We start from the raw sequence: 22,087 nt of genomic DNA, 5'->3' as shown, positions 1-22,087 counted from the left end.
ACCTGGAAACTACCTGGAGAATACCTGGAAACTACCTGGAAACTACATTGGGACTACCTGGCGAATACCTGGAAACTACCTGGGGAATACTTGGAAACTACCTGGGGAATACCTGGCGAATACCTGGAAACTACTTGGCGAATACCTGGAGAATACCTGGAATCTACCTGGCGAATACCTGGAGAATACCTGGAAACTACCTGGCAAATACCTGGAGAATACCTGGAAACTACCTGGAGAATACCTGGAAACTACCTGGAAACTACCTGGGGACTACCTGGAGAATACCTGGAAACTACCTGGAGAATACCTGGAAACTACCTGGAAACTTCCTGGCGAATACCTGGAGAATACCTGGAAACTACCTGGCGAATACCTGGAAACTACCTGAAGAATACCTGGAAACTACCTGGAGAATACCTGGAAACTACCTGGAAACTACATTGGGACTACCTGGCGAATACCTGGAAACTACCTGGGAATACCTGGAAACTACCTGGGGAATACCTGGGGAATACCTGGAAACTACCTGGAGAATACCTGGAAACTACCTGGGGACTACCTGGAGAATACCTGGAAACTACCTGGAAACTACATGGGGACTACCTGGCGAATACCTGGAAACTACTTGGCGAATACCTGGAGAATACCTGGAATCTACCTGGCGAATACCTGGAGAATACCTGGAAACTACCTGGCAAATACCTGGAGAATACCTGGAAACTACCTGGAGAATACCTGGAAACTACCTGGAAACTACCTGGGGACTACCTGGAGAATACCTGGAAACTACCTGGAGAATACCTGGAAACTACCTGGAAACTTCCTGGCGAATACCTGGAGAATACCTGGAAACTACCTGGCGAATACCTGGAAACTACCTGAAGAATACCTGGAAACTACCTGGAGAATACCTGGAAACTACCTGGCGAATACCTGGAGAATACCTGGAAACTACCTGGAAACTACATTGGGACTACCTGGCGAATACCTGGAAACTACTTGGCGAATACCTGGCGAATACCTGGAGAATACCTGGAAACTACCTGGCGAATACCTGGAGAATACCTGGAAACTACCTGGCGAATACCTGGAGAATACCTGGAAACTACCTGGAAACTACATTGGGACTACCTGGCGAATACCTGGAAACTACTTGGCGAATACCTGGCGAATACCTGGAGAATACCTGGAAACTACCTGGCGAATACCTGGAGAATACCTGGAAACTACCTGGCGAATACCTGGAAACTACCTGGAGAATACCTGGAAACTATCTGGGGACTACCTGGAGAATACCTGGAAACTACCTGGGGAATACCTGGAAACTACCTGGCAAATACCTGGAAACTACCTGGAGAATACCTGGAAACTACCTGGCGAATACCTGGAAACTACCTGGCGAATACCTGGAGAATACATGGAAACTACCTGGGGAATACCTGGAAACTTCCTGGGGACTACCTGGAGAATACCTGGAGACTGTCTGGAAACTACCTGGAGACTGGGGACTACCTGGGGAATACCTGGAAACTACCTGGGGACTACATGGGGAATACCTGGAAACTACCTGGGGAATACCTAGAAACTACCTGGGGACTACCTGGAAACTACCTGGGGAATACCTGGAAACTACCTGGGGACTACATGGGGAATACCTGGAAACTACCTGGGGAATACCTAGAAACTACCTGGGGACTACCTGGAAACTACATGGGGAATACCTGGAAACTACCTGGGGACTACCTGGAGAATACCTGGAAACTACCCGGGGAATACCTAGAAACTACCTGGGGACTACCTGGAAACTACCTGGGGAATACCTGGAAACGACCTGGGAACTACCTGGAGAATACCTGGAGACTGTCTGGAAACTACCTGGAGACTGTCTGGGGACTACCTGGGGAATACCTGGAAACTACCTGGGGACTACCTGGAGAATACCTGGAGACTGTCTGGAAACTCCTGGAGACTGTCTGGGGACTACCTGGAAACTACCTGGGGAATACCTGGAAATTAACTACCTGGGAACTACCTGGAAACTACCTGGAGACTACCTGGAGACTGTCTGGGGACTACCTGGGGAATACCTGGAAACTACCTGGAAACTACCTGGGGACTACCTGGAGAATACCTGAAGACTGTCTGGAAACTACCTGGGGACTACCTGGAGACTACCTGGAAACTACCTGGGGACTACCTGGAGAATACCTGGGGTCTGCCTGGAAAACACCTGGAGACTACCTGGAGACAGCCAGTGAGAGACAGGAGGCTCCAGCTGCAGCCTGATCCGAGAGCATCAGCAGGTCCCATGGGTCAGAACCTCCTCCTACTTCATGCGGACCGGACAGGAGCTCAGAGATCAGGACTCAGCTGCAGCTCCTCCACGGTGCTGGTGCTGCCAGAGTTCTGACCAACACCAGGAACATGGATCACATTCCTGAACACCTTCTATATTCCATGCTTTTCCAGGCTACAGTTTCTAGATCAGAAGACAAAGAAAAGACCTGGAAGCAGTTTGGGTTCAGCCTCCTGAGATGATGGAAGAAGCTCCTAAAGATGAGAAATGAACCGACCTGATTGGTTCTGGTTGATCTTCAGAGATGAACCTGAGAACTCTGCAGGCTGAAACAGGTGAAGACAGCGACCCAAACACACGTGTGTGTGTGTGTGTGTGTGTGTGTGTGTGTGTGAGGACTAGCTGGTCTCTTCTGACTGTTAGAAGGTGTTAGGACCATCTAGACTGCTCAGCAGCCTGTCTTCTATCTGGTGACCACAGATGTTGTCTCTTTGGTTGAAGAACACCATAAGAAACATCTGATCAGGGGTTTAAACTCAACTATCTTCTCTGTGGTCACATCCAGTTTTGATCATCTGGATCTTCTGGTCAACCTTCAGCCTGTCTTAAAGCGTCCTGACTTGGAGAAGAACATTCAAGCTTTTATCAGCTCTAGACTCTATTATTGTGATGGACTCCATATCCGTGTCTCCCAGACTTCCATTAAATGGAATTATTATTAACTTATGTATTTATTTTATTTAGCTTCTCTAACCAGAAAAAACTCACTTTAAAAGTTTATTGTCCTGAATATAATAATAATAATTATATAAATAATAATAATATAAATAATAATAATATAAATAATAATAATATAAATAATAATAATAATAATAATATAAATAATAATAATAATATTAATGATATTAATATTAATAATAATAATAATAATAATAATATTAATAATAATATTAATAATAATATTATTATTAATAATAATAATAATAATAGTAATAATAATATAAATAATAATAATAATATTAATGATAATATTAATGATATTAATATTAATAATAATAATAATAATAATATTAATAATAATATTAATAATAATAATAATAATAATAATAATAATAATAATAATAATAATAATAATAATAATAATATTATTATTAATAATAATAATAATAATAGTAATAATAATATAAATAATAATAATAATATTAATGATAATATTAATGATATTAATATTAATAATAATAATAATAATTATATTAATAATAATATTAATAATAATAATAATAATAATAATAAGCTCTTAATTAACCGCCAACCTGAGCTTGTTTTAATTATTTTGTTAATATTCAGATTAAAATAAAGTTTGACTTGAACAGCAACGTCACTACTCTGCAGTAACTGATCAGAACCATGTATCGAACCGGACTCACCTTCCTCAGCCCGGCAGCAGCAGCCCAGCAGAACCAGTAGAACCAGCAGCAGCAGTCCGCAGGTGGAGGCACGGCCCCGGGTAACCTCCGCCCTCTGACCCCTCCAACCCCCCATGACTCCCGGTTGGAAGTTCCCGGTCCGAACCGTCTCGATCCACCGCGGGGCGACCCCACCTTTAGAGCCCTGGTCGGGGACGTCAGCTGGGCTCGGTCTGGACCAGCAAAGACCGCCTCATTGGAGCTCGGAAAGCCGTCCTACAGCAGCGGGGCAGCGGGGAGAAAGCTGCCGAGAGGCGGTCAGGGAGCAGCGGGTAAAATCCGTACAGGACAACTTCAACGACGGGGAGACTTTCCAAGATGGAGGCTAAAGCTCCAGGTTCAAACCCAGGCTGTGGTCCCGCTGCTTCCTCCCTCCATCCCCGCTCCTCCTCCGCCTTGTCCTTCCTCCCTCCCGGGGAACAGCAGCGGGCTGAGACCGAGACTTGAGCTCCAAGGTTCCCCGGAACCAGCAGAGAGGAGTCGGCGGGTCAGTTGGCGGATGGAGGATGAAGAGAAAAAGCTTTCCTGACGTAAAAACCCTCCAACAGGCTGGATAACTTCCCAGTGTTCCCAGTTCTCCTCCCAGGTTTCCAGTTCAAGTTTTCAGAAAAAGTTCAGACAAAGCTGGAAGTTTTCAGACTCCGCCTTCAGATGAAACCACGCCCATATGACACCCTGTGATTGGCTGAGCAACCTGCCAGTCTCTAAGAGGCGGGGTTTGTTGAGGAATGTGGTGACGCCATGTTTTATTTTTATTGTTAAAAAAATCTTTACAAATACAAAAATAACGAGACATAAAACACAGAATATGTGACAAATTAAGGCTTCTACAGCAGATACTGTTGGTACACAAAATAAAAGATCAATTAAAACATTTTAATTAATCTACAACATTCATATGTTTTTATAGCTTGATTGTTTGAACTCTTACAAATAATAGATAAATATAGTTTGATTTCCTTAACCAAAACTGGACAAAAGGTGAAGATGATGAAAACTTACATTTATGAATATGAAAATTGCCAAATATTATAATTAGATGAATTACCAATATTCTTTCCATGAAAACTAAAAATAAAATGTTCATATCTCAGTGAAACCACGGCATCAATACTGCAAATCATAAAGTTGTTATAATCCTCCCAAACTTCCAGCTGGGGTCTCTGGTTTTAATATATTCATCATGAAGTGATTGTTAGGATCAATTCTATGTGACCGTTTAAAGGAAACATCTCATTTTATTATTTAGTCCACATCTTTTCAGTCAATCAGGGACAAAGTTTCTCCGGTAGAAAACAGATGAAGGTCCAGAAATAATACTTTGTTGAAACAGTTCACGGATAATTTAGTTATTCTTTTATGTTGAAGAAAAACTACATCTAACAAGGATCTCCATCAGCAACATTAAATCCTAAAGACCTCACATGTTTTATTTGTTACAGCCTCAAACACAATATCAAACTCTTTAGGAGTTACAGCGAGGTTATTCTGGAGATTCAGGCTTTATAAACTCAGTTAAATAACTGACCCACCAGAAGGCTTTAATTGTTCAACCATTCAGGATAAAATACTGACTGTTTGGTCGAGGATCTGTTGGTTATTCCAGATAAAGAAATGATCAGGAGAAAATGATGTTTATATATAAGAAGTGCTTGTTTGTAAAATGCAGAGTTTTACTGGTATTTTCTTGGTATTGGTTATTAAAGAGGAGGAGGAAACTGAGACCGCCTCAGCTTGAAAAAACGTAATTTAGAAAAATATTCCAGATGGATTATGGATTTTTTAGATATGATTTGATTTTGAAGGTATTATTTAGAGTTGTGAAATCAAGAAAATGTAACCCTCCTTTTCCATTAGAGTTCATTACTACTGATTTTCTTTAGTAATATTTACGTTTTTTCCATAAGAAGTTAAATAATATTTGTTTGACTGTCTAAATGCAGGGAGAGTCCAGAATAAGTAAGCCGTGAAATCCCCTCAGCTCTAGATAACGACACCTGTCCTCTAAAACTTGGGTCTATTTGAAGATTAAAACGTTTAATGATTTTATCAATTAAAGGAGCAACATTTAATGAACTTCTTTCCGAGATGTTCTTGGAGATCAACACGCCTAAATATGTGAGACTTTAACAGGAATATTACATTTATATTAAAAAGCATAATCTTTAACTGGAAAGAGTTCACATTTTTTTAAATTCAATGAAGTCCTGATGCATCAGAGAAAGTTTGAATTCATTTTAAAGCAGGTGAAACTTGACTGCTGTCTCTTAAAAACAGAGTAGTATCGTCAGCTAAACGACTAATTCAGATTTCTTTACCAAAAACAGCCATTATTATATATAATACTTTAATCAAACTGCAGAAGAAAAGACCAAAGCCAAATATATGAAGACAGCTGAAGATAAAAGTTGTGACTAATGGAATCAAATGCTTTGTAAAAATCCAAGAAGAGTATGAAGCTATTATCAGTAATTAATGCTGAATAGTCCAGAATATCAAGAATAAGGCATATATTGTTGGAAATGTGTCTATTTTGCATAAATCCAGATTGTGTCTCTCCAATAATTATGTTTAGAATCAAGTATTTGTTGCGTATTAATTCAGAAAGTTCAGAAAGAGTTCAGGGTTTCCATTTGAGGAACTAGGTATAAAAAGAGCAGAAATAATTAACAATAATTTTTGGATCAGAACATATTGTTCCTTCTATATTTAAGTCTTGAAATGTATTAGATTTAGCACGTTGCTTTATTAATTGGAAAAATATAGGAGTTATTCTCACCTTCTTCCAACCATTTTAATCTTGATCTAACAAAGGCTCCTTCTGCCTGTTTTTGTCAATTCCATCCAGTTTATTTTGCAAAAAGGCAAAATTTATTTTATCATCATTTGAGAAATCTAGGGGATTCTTTTTGGAGATGATCAGAATTTCACTGAGAATTTTATTTTCTTCATCTTTCTTGGATTTTATTCAATCTGAACCATATTATCTTAGAAACTTTGAAATCTCTAATTTAAACAGTTCCAGTTGATACAATATTTATTTTAATGTTGGCTTTGTTAAAAAAACTAATTATTTGGGAGATTTCTTGTTAAACTGCATCTAGTTTAAGTAATGAATTGTTAACAATCCAGTAGGATTTCCTGTTCTGTGAATGGCTATCAGAAAGATTTAATGAAATATATAAATTTCTTTATGATCTGTTTGAGGAGCAGGAAGAATATTGACAGTAACTTACTGTGGCTGGAAGTTCCAGCAGGTTCTATTGTGGCCGGGAGTCCAGTCTGGGCCATGAAATTAAAATAATGGCATCCAGTGAATGAAACATTCATTGGTTAATCCAGATATAGTGAACTTTTCCATTTTTCATTAAACTATGCAAAGAAAGCAGCAGCATGAAGCATCCAGCTGGTCAACTCAGTGGATATGGGACCAACGCTGGCGCTGGTCACAGAGGATGTGGTACCAACGCTGGCGCTGGTCACAGTGGATGTGGGACCAACGCTGGCGCTGGTCACAGAGGATGTGGGACCAACGCTGGCGCTGGTCACAGTGGATGTGGGACCAACACTGGCACTGGTCACAGAGGATTTGGTACCAACGCTGGCGCTGGTCAACTCAGTGGATGTGGGACCAACACTGGCACTGGTCACAGAGGATGTGGTACCAACGCTGGCGCTGGTCACAGTGGATGTGGGACCAACGCTGGCGCTGGTCACAGAGGATGTGGGACCAACGCTGGCGCTGGTCACAGTGGATGTGGGACCAACACTGGCACTGGTCACAGAGGATTTGGTACCAACGCTGGCGCTGGTCAACTCAGCGGATGTGGGACCAACGCTGGCGCTGGTCAACTCAGCGGATGTGGGACCAACGCTGGCGCTGGTCAACTCAGTGGATGTGGTACCAACGCTGGCGCTGGTCACAGCGGATGTGGGACCAACGCTGGCGCTGGTCAACTCAGCGGATGTGGTACCAACGCTGGCGCTGGTCAACTCAGCGGATGTGGGACCAACGCTGGCGCTGGTCACAGCGGATGTGGGACCAACGCTGGCGCTGGTCAACTCAGCGGATGTGGTACCAACGCTGGCGCTGGTCAACTCAGCGGATGTGGGACCAACGCTGGCGCTGGACAACTCAGCGGATGTGGGACCAACGCTGGCGCTGGTCCACTCACCGGATGTGGGACCAACGCTGGCGCTGGTCCACTCACCGGATGTGGGACCAACGCTGGCGCTGGTCAACTCAGCGGATGTGGGACCAACGCTGGCGCTGGTCAACTCAGCGGATGTGGGACCAACGCTGGCGCTGGTCCACTCACCGGATGTGGGACCAACGCTGGCGCTGGTCAACTCAGCGGATGTGGGACCAACGCTGGCGCTGGTCAACTCAGCGGATGTGGGACCAACGCTGGCGCTGGTCAACTCAGCGGATGTGGGACCAACGCTGGCGCTGGTCCACTCACCGGATGTGGGACCAAAGCTGGCGCTGGTCAACTCAGTGGATATGGGACCAACGCTGGCGCTGGTCACAGAGGATGTGGGACCAACGCTGGCGCTGGTCACAGTGGATGTGGGACCAACACTGGCACTGGTCACAGAGGATTTGGTACCAACGCTGGCGCTGGTCAACTCAGTGGATGTGGTACCAACGCTGGCGCTGGTCACAGCGGATGTGGGACCAACGCTGGCGCTGGTCAACTCAGCGGATGTGGTACCAACGCTGGCGCTGGTCAACTCAGCGGATGTGGGACCAACGCTGGCGCTGGTCACAGCGGATGTGGGACCAACGCTGGCGCTGGTCAACTCAGCGGATGTGGTACCAACGCTGGCGCTGGTCAACTCAGCGGATGTGGGACCAACGCTGGCGCTGGTCAACTCAGCGGATGTGGGACCAACGCTGGCGCTGGTCCACTCACCGGATGTGGGACCAACGCTGGCGCTGGTCCACTCACCGGATGTGGGACCAACGCTGGCGCTGGTCAACTCAGCGGATGTGGGACCAACGCTGGCGCTGGTCAACTCAGCGGATGTGGGACCAACGCTGGCGCTGGTCAACTCAGCGGATGTGGGACCAACGCTGGCGCTGGTCCACTCACCGGATGTGGGACCAAAGCTGGCGCTGGTCCACTCACCGGATGTGGGACCAACGCTGGCGCTGGTCCACTCACCGGATGTGGGACCAAAGCTGGCGCTGGTCAACTCAGCAGATGTGTGACCCACGCTGGCGCTGGTCAACTCAGCGGATGTGGTACCAACGCTGGCGCTGGTCAACTCAGCGGATGTGGTACCAACGCTGGCGCTGGTCAACTCAGCGGATGTGGGACCAACGCTGGCGCTGGTCAACTCAGCGGATGTGGTACCAACGCTGGCGCTGGTCCACTCACCGGATGTGGTACCAACGCTGGCGCTGGTCAACTCAGCGGATGTGGGACCAACGCTGGCGCTGGTCAACTCAGCGGATGTGGGACCAACGCTGGCGCTGGTCAACTCAGCGGATGTGGTACCAACGCTGGCGCTGGTCCACTCACCGGATGTGGGACCAACGCTGGCGCTGGTCAACTCAGCGGATGTGGGACCAACGCTGGCGCTGGTCACAGCGGATGTGGGACCAACGCTGGCGCTGGTCAACTCAGCGGATGTGGGACCAACGCTGGCGCTGGTCACAGCGGATGTGGGACCAACGCTGGCGCTGGTCAACTCAGCGGATGTGGTACCAATGCTGGCGCTGGTCAACTCAGCGGATGTGGGACCAACGCTGGCGCTGGTCAACTCAGCGGATGTGGGACCAACGCTGGCGCTGGTCAACTCAGCGGATGTGGGACCAACGCTGGCGCTGGTCAACTCAGGGATGTGGTACCAACGCTGGCGCTGGTCACAGCGGATGTGGGACCAACGCTGGCGCTGGTCAACTCAGCGGATGTGGTACCAACGCTGGCGCTGGTCAACTCAGCGGATGTGGGACCAACGCTGGCGCTGGTCACAGCGGATGTGGGACCAACGCTGGCGCTGGTCAACTCAGCGGATGTGGTACCAACGCTGGCGCTGGTCAACTCACCGGATGTGGGACCAAAGCTGGCGCTGGTCAACTCAGCGGATGTGGGACCAACGCTGGCGCTGGTCAACTCAGCGGATGTGGGACCAACGCTGGCGCTGGTCCACTCACCGGATGTGGGACCAAAGCTGGCGCTGGTCCACTCACCGGATGTGGGACCAACGCTGGCGCTGGTCCACTCACCGGATGTGGGACCAAAGCTGGCGCTGGTCAACTCAGCAGATGTGTGACCCACGCTGGCGCTGGTCAACTCAGCGGATGTGGTACCAACGCTGGCGCTGGTCAACTCAGCGGATGTGGGACCAACGCTGGCGCTGGTCAACTCAGCGGATGTGGTACCAACGCTGGCGCTGGTCCACTCACCGGATGTGGGACCAACGCTGGCGCTGGTCAACTCAGCGGATGTGGGACCAACGCTGGCGCTGGTCAACTCAGCGGATGTGGGACCAACGCTGGCGCTGGTCCACTCACCGGATGTGGGACCAACGCTGGCGCTGGTCAACTCAGCGGATGTGGTACCAACGCTGGCGCTGGTCAACTCAGCGGATGTGGGACCAACGCTGGCGCTGGTCCACTCACCGGATGTGGGACCAACACTGGCGCTGGTCCACTCACCGGATGTGGGACCAACGCTGGCGCTGGTCCACTCACCGGATGTGGGACCAACGCTGGCGCTGGTCAACTCAGCGGATCTGGGACAACGCTGGCGCTGGTCACAGCGGATGTGGGACCAACGCTGGCGCTGGTCACAGCGGATGTGGTACCAACGCTGGCGCTGGTCACAGAGGATTTGGTACCAACCCTGGCGCTGGTCAACTCAGCGGATGTGGGACCAACGGTGGCGCTGGTCACAGAGGATGTGGGACCAACGCTGGCGCTGGTCAACTCAGCGGATGTGGGACCAACGCTGGCGCTGGTCACAGAGGATGTGGGACCAATGCTGGCGCTGGTCAACTCAGCGGATGTGGGACCAAAGCTGGCGCTGGTCCACTCACCGGATGTGGGACCAACGCTGGCGCTGGTCCACTCACCGGATGTGGGACCAACGCTGGCGCTGGTCAACTCAGCGGATGTGGGACCAACGCTGGCGCTGGTCCACTCACCGGATGTGGGACCAACGCTGGCGCTGGTCAACTCAGCGGATGTGGGACCAACGCTGGCGCTGGTCAACTCAGCAGATCTGGGACCAACGCTGGCGCTGGTCACAGCGGATGTGGGACCAACGCTGGCGCTGGTCACAGCGGATGTGGGACCAACGCTGGCGCTGGTCACAGCGGATGTGGGACCAACGCTGGCGCTGGTCCCACATCCGGTGAGTGGACCAGCGCCAGCGTTGGTCCCACATCCGCTGAGTTGACCAGCGCCAGCGTTGGTACCACATCCGCAGATCCATCCAAAAGCCAATGATGTGAGGTGGATCTCGATAGAGCGGCAAGAGTTAAAATCCATACCATCAGCAACCCTTCTTGGGTTCAAAAAAGGAACTTTCTGCAATTACATCAAACCCTTTAATGTTAACTACCTACAATGCATGGCATCACTTATATTCTAGTTTAGATTTAGACCTAAATAACATCAGAGGTCTGTTGACTTTCTTTGGATCTTGATCCTAGGATTTGGATACTTGGAGATGTTACGTCCCTGAAATTATTTCCTTGCAAGAAATACTTTGTTTGAACCTCCAAACCCGAAACATTGGATCAACAAACTATCGTCGTGCTGCACTCCTGAAAACATTCTCCATTCAGTGTTGGGAGACATTGGCGGAGTTTGATCGGACATCAACTCCCTTCCTGGACATTCCAGCTAGATTTAACATGAAAGATTGATCTGTATTAATTTTTACTGTCTTGTTTCAATTCTTTTAATAATTGTGTAATTATTATTATAGTTTCTCTTGTTTCTGGCCTTCTAAAACATATGGCTTGTGTTATTCTACATTTAATTTTTATTGTATGAGTTACTGCATAGGGGGTTAGGGTGGGTGGGTTTTATTTTTATGGCTTGTTTTTTCAATCAAAATAGAATGTACTATTGCACACTAAATGGAAAATGTAATTGGTTATAATATAATTACATATTGAGTCAAGTTAACCCGAACGTTCTCAGCCACCTCAGATGGATAACGTGGTTCTGGTCCAAACACCAAATAGTGATGCAGTGACTGTTTCTTGGTGCGCAAACCAACCATCACGGCATCAAGCTAGAGGTCCCAGTCACTCCACCCTGTACCAGTTTAACCAGAGCTCTAAACATTGACATTTCCAGAAAAGTTATGGTAGATAGATCTTGAGCTGCATATAACACTGACTCTGAAAGAATAAAAAAGGATAAAAAATAAAACAGGTTTAATCTATAGAAACCTTTGAATGGACCCGTTATGGATGATATGAGGCACAGAGACTGCAGTGTTGATCTGTAACAGAACTTTTTGATCCAGTTCTGGACTGTGTTCATTTTTAAATATCATGCCAACTAAATTTTTCAAAAACAATTCAATGCGAGTTACGAAATCTATAGCAAGCAGAGCTGGCAATACATCCATGGTTCACGAACTCTTTCTCTTGGTCAGGAAGGATTCTTAGTAGAACCTCAAACTGGTTCACGAATTTAAGGATGCATTCTGTGACCTCTGCATCATAACTCAGATGTACTGGTTACCCTGGTTGGTTCTTACAAGCCTAGCAAACCAAGTATATTACCCGCAATTCACTGCTGCAGATAATGTTCTGAGCAAAAACCAATCACAACCATCAATGTAATCAACCATCAAATCAGAATAATAAGAACTTCGTAAACTTTAGACAGCAAGCTGACAAATATATATATTTTTTACTGGTTTTCCGTGTCATATTAGAACCGATCTTCCTGACCCACATGCAGAATCACTCTAGGACACAGGTAAGTTTCAAAAGTTTAATTATCTCAAGAGGAAAAACTGTCCTTTTAATTCTCCCAAAGGATGCAATCTCTGGTCCTTCCAGTCCAGACTCTCGGGCTTGTGATCTCCAGGTAGATGATCTCAAAGGGGGGGTTCTTGGGGCACAGTCCGTAGGCAACGATCCGGAGGGTCAGAAGGTGTGCTTCCAGTAAAGTTGGAGAGCGGGCAGGCTGGAGGATAGTTGGAGCTTGCAGAGACAGCTGGTAGCTGGGTTCCAGGGTTTTCTGTCCAAAGGTGAAGGAAGTGAATCCGGAGTAGTGATCCACACAACCTGAGAGCAGCAAAAACACGAGCTTAGGTTACTGCAACGTTTGCACAAAGACTTACAAGGTTTAAACCATGAACTTGGAGACTGGTATCTCGGAGGCATGAGTTACCACTCAATGTGGAGCATCAGGCGAAGAATGCTTGTACTGCAGCTCCTTAAAAACGCTCCAGCCAAAATTGGATACAGGTGTGCAGACGCACACCGGACGCAGTCTGCACACCACAGCACCAGCAAAGCCTCTCCGGGAAGACAGGAAGACACACACAGACACACACAGTTGCACAACACAGATTGTGACATTCCAGGCTCAAAACTGTGAGATACCAGTGGGTTAAGAGTGAGTCTGGGCAGTCAGTAGGTCACTGACTGAAGGTAACACTGAAGTTACCTTTCAAACACTGGGCGTGGCGAGAGTCTGGTGTATAAGCCTCCGTCGCTTCCTGCACTTTCTTCTTCTCAAAACAATTGCTTGTTACAGTTTTAAATAGTTTTTTTAGCAGCAAGACTGTGAAAACAGCGCTGGTTCCCGCCCTTTTAGATGTTGCAGTTACGGTGCAGAGGTGCAAGTCAATGACGTAATCTCTACTGTCCCAATTCTCCAATTTTGCAGCTTGTAACCTGCGCACTTCAACCCCTACATGCACTTGTACAAAGTAAACACTTCATAGAGGGGCGTAGGGTGTAGTGTTGGAATTGGGACAGGGGGAGGCTCTTGTTCTTCTCCTTTGTCATGATCATCTTGTTAATCTTCTTCCGCTTCTTAGTTTTCATCTTCTTCCTCTTCTGGTTGTTGTAGATGTTCTTCTTCTTCGACCGGTACGTCTCCTTCCTCATCCTCCTCCTGATTCTTTCCCTGTTCCTTGGCTGTTACAGTACTTTGTCATTCTCCTACGTCCTCGGTCTCATGATCATTGTGGTCCAAAATCAACATCACAGTCCCAACTTCCTCCGCTGCTGTAGTCTTCCCTGTTGTCGTTGACCTCCTCCTCCTCTTCCTTGTCGTCTTCATGATTATCGCTGTTGACATTGCAGTCACTACTGCCACCACCACCACCTCAGTCATCATGGTCATCATCTCTTTCTCTATCGTCATCATCATCATCATCCTCCTCATCTTCTTGCCCATCCCCGTGTTCCCTTTGTTCTCCTTCTTGACCTATGCCATTGCCTTTGTAGTCCCTCGCTCTTTCACTCTGTCCTTCTCCTCCGTTTTCATTGAGATCCATTTCTTCTTCTGCCTTGTTCGAGTAAGCCTCGTGGTCCGGGTACATGCATGCCGTGAGAGGTGGATGGGAAAGGTGAATGGGAGGATGTGGATAAACAGAACGGTGGGGGAGGAAAAGGAGGAGAAGACAGAGGAGGAGGATGACAATAATCAGGATGAGGATGCCGAGTGCAACCGGGACAATGAGGGTTATGTCCGAACTACCGCACCCTGTTGGCGGTCAGATGCCTCGGAGCTCCTCCGGTCCTTGGTCCCCATTTATCTAACACTGACTTTTAAAGGAACGACTCTCAACCAGTTTCTAACTTTCAGCTCTTTTAATCTAAATTAGGCAGAGGAATGATTACAGAGATCAGCGCTGAGGTTCCGTCTCGGACCGGTACCGTCTGTTAGAGGATGATGAAGAGCCTCGATAGAAGGTCACATATAGTTTTATATCTGGTTCTCCAATGCAATGGATGTTCCCTCCCTCAGTGATTACCAGTAGACTATGTGTCACCATTGTGGTGTCTATCTGTTAGATTGTTTAGTAGCGGGTGTACATACTTACACCCGCTACTTGCATTTATACAGCAATGACCTGTTTGAAGAGTTTCAGTCAGGTTTCAGAGCTCATCATAACACTGAAAAAGCTCTGCTGAAAGTCACTAATGATATTCTTATGGCCTCAGATAATGGACTTGTGTCTGTTCTGGTTCTGTTAGATCTCAGTGCTACATTTGATCCAGTCGACCATAATATTCTCTTAGAAAGGCTGGAATATGCTGTAGGGGTCAGGGGAACTGCGCTAGGCTGGTTTAAATCTTATCTGTCTGACAGATTCCAGTTTGTTCATGTAAATGATAAATCATCTTTAAACTCCAGGGTTAATTGTGGAGTACCACAGGGTTCAGTACTTGGGCCAATTCTCTTTACTATATATATGCTTCCAATAGGTCAAATTATCAGGCAGTATTGGATAAATTTTCACTGTTACGCTGATGATACTCAGCTTTACTTATCCATAAAGCCTGATGAACCCAACCAGTTAGATAGACTACAAGCATGTCTTGAAGATATAAAAACTTGGATGACTTTAAATTTTCTGCTTCTAAATTCAGACAAGACAGAAGTTGTCGTCTTTGGACCGAAGTCTTTAAAAAAGAAACTGCTTAGTCAATCACTTAACCTGGATGGCATTAAATTGACCTCCAGTAATAAAGTAAAAAACCTTGGTGATATTTTTGACTAGGACATGTCATTTAAATCCCATATTAAACAGGTTTCTAGGATTTCCTTCTTTCACCGCCGGAACATTGCCAAAATTAGAAATATCCTGTCCAGGAGTGATGCTGAAAAACTAGTCCATGCATTTGTTACTTCAAGGCTGGACTATTGTAATTCTTTACTATCAGGATGTCCACAAAATGCAGTTAAAAGCCTTCAGCAGATTCAAAATGCTGCAGCAAGAGTTCTGATGAAAATTAAAAAGAGAGATCATATTTCTCCTATTTTAGCTTCCCTTCATTGGCTCCCTGTTAAATCCAGAATAGAATTTAAAATTCTCCTCCTCACATATAAAGCCCTTAATGATCTAGCTCCATCATACATCAGAGATCTGATTGGTCCATATGTTCCTAACAGAGCACTTTGTTCTCAGACTGCAGGTTTACTGGTGGTTCCTAGAGTCTCTAGAAGTTGAATGGGAGGCAGATCCTTTAGTTATCAGGCTCCTCTCCTGTGGAACCAGCTCCCAGTTTTAGTCCGTGAGGCAGACACCCTGTCTACTTTTAAGGCTAGGCTTAAAACTTTCCTTTTTGATAAAGCTTATAGTTAGAGTGGCTTAGTTTATCCTGAGCTAACTCTGTAGTTATGCTGCTATAGGCTTAGGCTGCTAGAGGACATAATGACCACTTTCACCCTCTTTGCTACATTCTCATACTACTCTCCAATTTTGCATTATTTGCTGTTATTTCAGTTTTTAACTTTGTTCTCTCTTTTCTCTTCCTAGAAGCTACACCTGGCCTGACTCTGTGTCTACCTGTGACACCTTTCTGGAGAGGGGCATCGTCCGAGCTTCTGCTGGCAACAACTTAATGCTCACCTTCTACAGATGATCCACATGTCGCCTGTCTTTCAGTGTTTAACCCTTTCTCTCTCCTAGACATGGCTACTGACTGAGCTTCTACTGTAACTAACTCTATGTGCTCTCTTTCAGACACTAACCTTGAAAACTGGATCAGAGTTTATCTGTTCTTTCTTTCTAGATGAAACGACTAAAGGAGCTACATCCATTAACATTTACTTTTCCTTCCCATAGAAAGTACTCCTGGATCAGTGCTTCTTTGTTCTCTTTGTGTCTCTGCTCTGTTCTCTCAAACCCCCAGTCGGTCGTGGCAGATGGCCGCTCACACTGAGCCTGGTTCTGGTTCTGCTGGAGGTTTCTTCCTGTTAAAAGGGAGTTTTTCCTCTCCACTGTCGCTACATGCATGCTCAGTATGAGGGATTGCTGCAAAGTCAACACCAGTGACTGTCCACTGTCTCTACATGCTCATCCAGGAGGAGTGAATGCTGCAAGTCACTGACTGGATGCAATCTGCTGGGTTTCCTTAGATAGAAAAACTTTTTATCCAATTTGAATAAATAACTGAACCTGACTGTTGTGAAGAACCTTGAGACAACATGTGTTGTGAATTGGCGCTATATAAATAAACTGAATTGAAAATTAATCTAAGTGAGCTGTAGGTTTCTAATCAACCCAGTTATACCAGCTGCTCCACCATCAAACCCTGTGCCCCAGCTTCAGGTCATTCATGACAATCCTTGGGTCATTTATCCTTGTACTGTATGTCTATGAGCTTCTTATCCTATTCTAATAAAAGGGAAACATTAGAACTTATATTTTATTTCACTTTAGTATAAATGGGAAAAACAGCTATGAGTCATATTAATAAAGGTTATTCCTAACAGTTACGAGGAGGTGTGGGTGAAACAAGAAGGGGTAGAAGAAAGAGGAGAATGAGGATGAGCACAAGCACTGTGAGGACGGCCGGGATAATGTCAAAGGGTACCAGGAGGAGGATGAGGTGGAGATATGGACAAAGATGACCCATACGAAGAGGTGTAGCAGGAGGAGGAGGAGGAGAAAGATGAGCAGGAGATAAACGACGATGACCGGAACGACAAAGAGAAGTGCAAGTGCAAGCATTAGATGACATAAACCTGTTGAAGATCCTCAGGTCTGCTCAGCTGACTCCTCGGCAGCATTAGATGACATAAACCTGATGAAGATCCTCAGGTCTGCTCAGCTGACTCCTCAGCATCATTAGATGACATAAACCTGATGAAGATCCTCAGGTCAGCTCAGCTGACTCCACAGCAGCATTAGATGACATAAACCTGATGAAGATCCTCAGGTCTGCTCAGCTGACTCCTCAGCAGCATTAGATGACATAAACCTGATGAAGATCCTCAGGTCAGCTCAGCTGACTCCTCGGCAGCATTAGATGACATAAACCTGATGAAGATCCTCAGGTCTGCTCAGCTGACTCCTCAGCATCATTAGATGACATAAACCTGATGAAGATCCTCAGGTCAGCTCAGCTGACTCCACAGCAGCATTAGATGACATAAACCTGATGAAGATCCTCAGGTCTGCTCAGCTGACTCCTCGGCATCATTAGATGACATAAACCTGATGAAGATCCTCAGGTCAGCTCAGCTGACTCCTCGGCAGCATTAGATGACATAAACCTGATGAAGATCCTCAGGTCTGCTCAGCTGACTCCTCGGCAGCATTAGATGACATAAACCTGTTGAAGATCCTCAGGTCAGCTCAGCTGACTCCTCAGCAGCATTAGATGACATAAACCTGATGAAGATCCTCAGGTCAGCTCAGCTGACTCCTCAGCAGCATTAGATGACATAAACCTGATGAAGATCCTCAGGTCAGCTCAGCTGACTCCTCAGCAGCATTAGATGACATAAACCAGATGAAGATCCTCAGGTCAGCTCAGCTGACTCCTCGGCAGCATTAGATGACATAAACCTGTTGAAGATCCTCAGGTCAGCTCAGCTGACTCCTCGGCAGCATTAGATGACATAAACCTGATGAAGATCCTCAGGTCTGCTCAGCTGACTCCTCAGCAGCATTAGATGACATAAACCTGATGAAGATCCTCAGGTCTGCTCAGCTGACTCCTCAGCATCATTAGATGACATAAACCTGATGAAGATCCTCAGGTCTGCTCAGCTGACTCCTCGGCATCATTAGATGACATAAACCTGTTGAAGATCCTCAGGTCTGCTCAGCTGACTCCTCAGCAGCATTAGATGACATAAACCAGATGAAGATCCTCAGGTCTGCTCAGCTGACTCCTCGGCATCATTAGATGACATAAACCTGTTGAAGATCCTCAGGTCTGCTCAGCTGACTCCTCAGCAGCATTAGATGACATAAACTGATGAAGATCCTCAGGTCTGCTCAGCTGACTCCTCGGCATCATTAGATGACATAAACCTGTTGAAGATCCTCAGGTCTGCTCAGCTGACTCCTCGGCAGCATTAGATGACATAAACCTGTTGAAGATCCTCAGGTCTGCTCAGCTGACTCCTCGGCAGCATTAGATGACATAAACCTGTTGAAGATCCTCAGGTCAGCTCAGCTGACTCCTCGGCAGCATTAGATGACATAAACCTGATGAAGATCCTCAGGTCTGCTCAGCTGACTCCTCGGCAGCATTAGATGACATAAACCTGATGAAGATCCTCAGGTCTGCTCAGCTGACTCCTCGGCAGCATTAGATGACATAAACCTGATGAAGATCCTCAGGTCTGCTCAGCTGACTCCTCGGCAGCATTAGATGACATAAACCTGTTGAAGATCCTCAGGTCTGCTCAGCTGACTCCTCGGCAGCATTAGATGACATAAACCTGTTGAAGATCCTCAGGTCAGCTCAGCTGACTCCTCGGCAGCATTAGATGACATAAACCTGATGAAGATCCTCAGGTCTGCTCAGCTGACTCCTCGGCAGCATTAGATGACATAAACCTGATGAAGATCCTCAGGTCTGCTCAGCTGACTCCTCGGCAGCATTAGATGACATAAACCTGATGAAGATCCTCAGGTCAGCTCAGCTGACTCCTCGGCATCATTAGATGACATAAACCTGATGAAGATCCTCAGGTCTGCTCAGCTGACTCCTCGGCAGCATTAGATGACATAAACCTGATGAAGATCCTCAGGTCTGCTCAGCTGACTCCTCGGCAGCATTAGATGACATAAACCTGTTGAAGATCCTCAGGTCAGCTCAGCTGACTCCTCGGCAGCATTAGATGACATAAACCTGATGAAGATCCTCAGGTCTGCTCAGCTGACTCCTCGGCAGCATTAGATGACATAAACCTGATGAAGATCCTCAGGTCTGCTCAGCTGACTCCACAGCAGCATTAGATGACATAAACCTGTTGAAGATCCTCAGGTCTGCTCAGCTGACTCCACAGCAGCATTAGATGACATAAACCTGTTGAAGATCCTCAGGTCTGCTCAGCTGACTCCTCGGCATCATTAGATGACATAAACCTGATGAAGATCCTCAGGTCTGCTCAGCTGACTCCTCGGCAGCATTAGATGACATAAACCTGATGAAGATCCTCAGGTCTGCTCAGCTGACTCCTCGGCAGCATTAGATGACATAAACCTGTTGAAGATCCTCAGGTCTGCTCAGCTGACTCCTCGGCATCATTAGATGACATAAACCTGATGAAGATCCTCAGGTCTGCTCAGCTGACTCCTCGGCAGCATTAGATGACATAAACCTGATGAAGATCCTCAGGTCTGCTCAGCTGACTCCTCGGCAGCATTAGATGACATAAACCTGTTGAAGATCCTCAGGTCTGCTCAGCTGACTCCTCGGCAGCATTAGATGACATAAACCTGTTGAAGATCCTCAGGTCTGCTCAGCTGACTCCTCGGCAGCATTAGATGACATAAACCTGTTGAAGATCCTCAGGTCTGCTCAGCTGACTCCTCGGCAGCATTAGATGACATAAACCTGATGAAGATCCTCAGGTCTGCTCAGCTGACTCCTCGGCAGCATTAGATGACATAAACCTGATGAAGATCCTCAGGTCTGCTCAGCTGACTCCTCGGCAGCATTAGATGACATAAACCTGTTGAAGATCCTCAGGTCTGCTCAGCTGACTCCTCGGCAGCATTAGATGACATAAACCTGATGAAGATCCTCAGGTCTGCTCAGCTGACTCCTCGGCAGCATTAGATGACATAAACCTGTTGAAGATCCTCAGGTCTGCTCAGCTGACTCCTCGGCATCATTAGATGACATAAACCTGTTGAAGATCCTCAGGTCTGCTCAGCTGACTCCTCGGCAGCATTAGATGACATAAACCTGATGAAGATCCTCAGGTCTGCTCAGCTGACTCCTCGGCATCATTAGATGACATAAACCTGATGAAGATCCTCAGGTCTGCTCAGCTGACTCCTCGGCAGCATTAGATGACATAAACCTGATGAAGATCCTCAGGTCTGCTCAGCTGACTCCTCGGCAGCATTAGATGACATAAACCTGATGAAGATCCTCAGGTCTGCTCAGCTGACTCCTCGGCAGCATTAGATGACATAAACCTGATGAAGATCCTCAGGTCTGCTCAGCTGACTCCTCGGCAGCATTAGATGACATAAACCTGATGAAGATCCTCAGGTCTGCTCAGCTGACTCCTCGGCATCATTAGATGACATAAACCTGATGAAGATCCTCAGGTCTGCTCAGCTGACTCCTCGGCAGCATTAGATGACATAAACCTGATGAAGATCCTCAGGTCTGCTCAGCTGACTCCTCGGCAGCATTAGATGACATAAACCTGATGAAGATCCTCAGGTCTGCTCAGCTGACTCCTCGGCAGCATTAGATGACATAAACCTGATGAAGATCCTCAGGTCTGCTCAGCTGACTCCTCGGCAGCATTAGATGACATAAACCTGATGAAGATCCTCAGGTCTGCTCAGCTGACTCCTCGGCAGCATTAGATGACATAAACCTGATGAAGATCCTCAGGTCTGCTCAGCTGACTCCTCGGCAGCATTAGATGACATAAACCTGATGAAGATCCTCAGGTCTGCTCAGCTGACTCCTCGGCATCATTAGATGACATAAACCTGTTGAAGATCCTCAGGTCTGCTCAGCTGACTCCTCGGCAGCATTAGATGACATAAACCTGTTGAAGATCCTCAGGTCTGCTCAGCTGACTCCTCGGCAGCATTAGATGACATAAACCTGTTGAAGATCCTCAGGTCTGCTCAGCTGACTCCTCGGCATCATTAGATGACATAAACCTGTTGAAGATCCTCAGGTCTGCTCAGCTGACTCCACAGCAGCATTAGATGACATAAACCTGATGAAGATCCTCAGGTCTGCTCAGCTGACTCCTCAGCAGCATTAGATGACATAAACCTGATGAAGATCCTCAGGTCTGCTCAGCTGACTCCTCGGCAGCATTAGATGACATAAACCTGTTGAAGATCCTCAAGTCTGCTCAGCTGACTCCTCGGCAGCATTAGATGACATAAACCTGTTGAAGATCCTCAGGTCTGCTCAGCTGACTCCTCGGCAGCATTAGATGACATAAACCTGATGAAGATCCTCAGGTCTGCTCAGCTGACTCCTCGGCAGCATTAGATGACATAAACCTGATGAAGATCCTCAGGTCTGCTCAGCTGACTCCTCGGCAGCATTAGATGACATAAACCTGTTGAAGATCCTCAGGTCTGCTCAGCTGACTCCTCGGCAGCATTAGATGACATAAACCTGATGAAGATCCTCAGGTCTGCTCAGCTGACTC

General features: G+C 46.5%; 1 protein-coding gene across 2 annotated transcripts in view; it reads right to left on the bottom strand.

Annotated features, from left to right (window-relative positions):
* LOC124880672 (ephrin type-B receptor 4b-like) overlaps nt 1–3,858 on the bottom strand; it is a 38,871-nt gene extending 35,013 nt beyond the window's left edge. For both annotated transcript variants that reach the window (XR_007041425.1, XM_047385925.1), the window contains exon 1: nt 3,727–3,858. Coding sequence is in view for 1 of the 2 variants with exons in the window: in XM_047385925.1 (XP_047241881.1) it covers nt 3,727–3,841 (115 nt within the window). In the remaining variant the exon portion in view is untranslated. The remainder of the gene's footprint in view (nt 1–3,726) is intronic.
* Between the last annotated feature and the right edge of the window lie 18,229 nt (nt 3,859–22,087).

This window comes from Girardinichthys multiradiatus, chromosome 14 (assembly GCF_021462225.1).
Source record: "Girardinichthys multiradiatus isolate DD_20200921_A chromosome 14, DD_fGirMul_XY1, whole genome shotgun sequence".
NCBI lineage: Eukaryota > Metazoa > Chordata > Actinopteri > Cyprinodontiformes > Goodeidae > Girardinichthys > Girardinichthys multiradiatus.
This window is presented reverse-complemented; position numbering and strand designations above follow the sequence as displayed.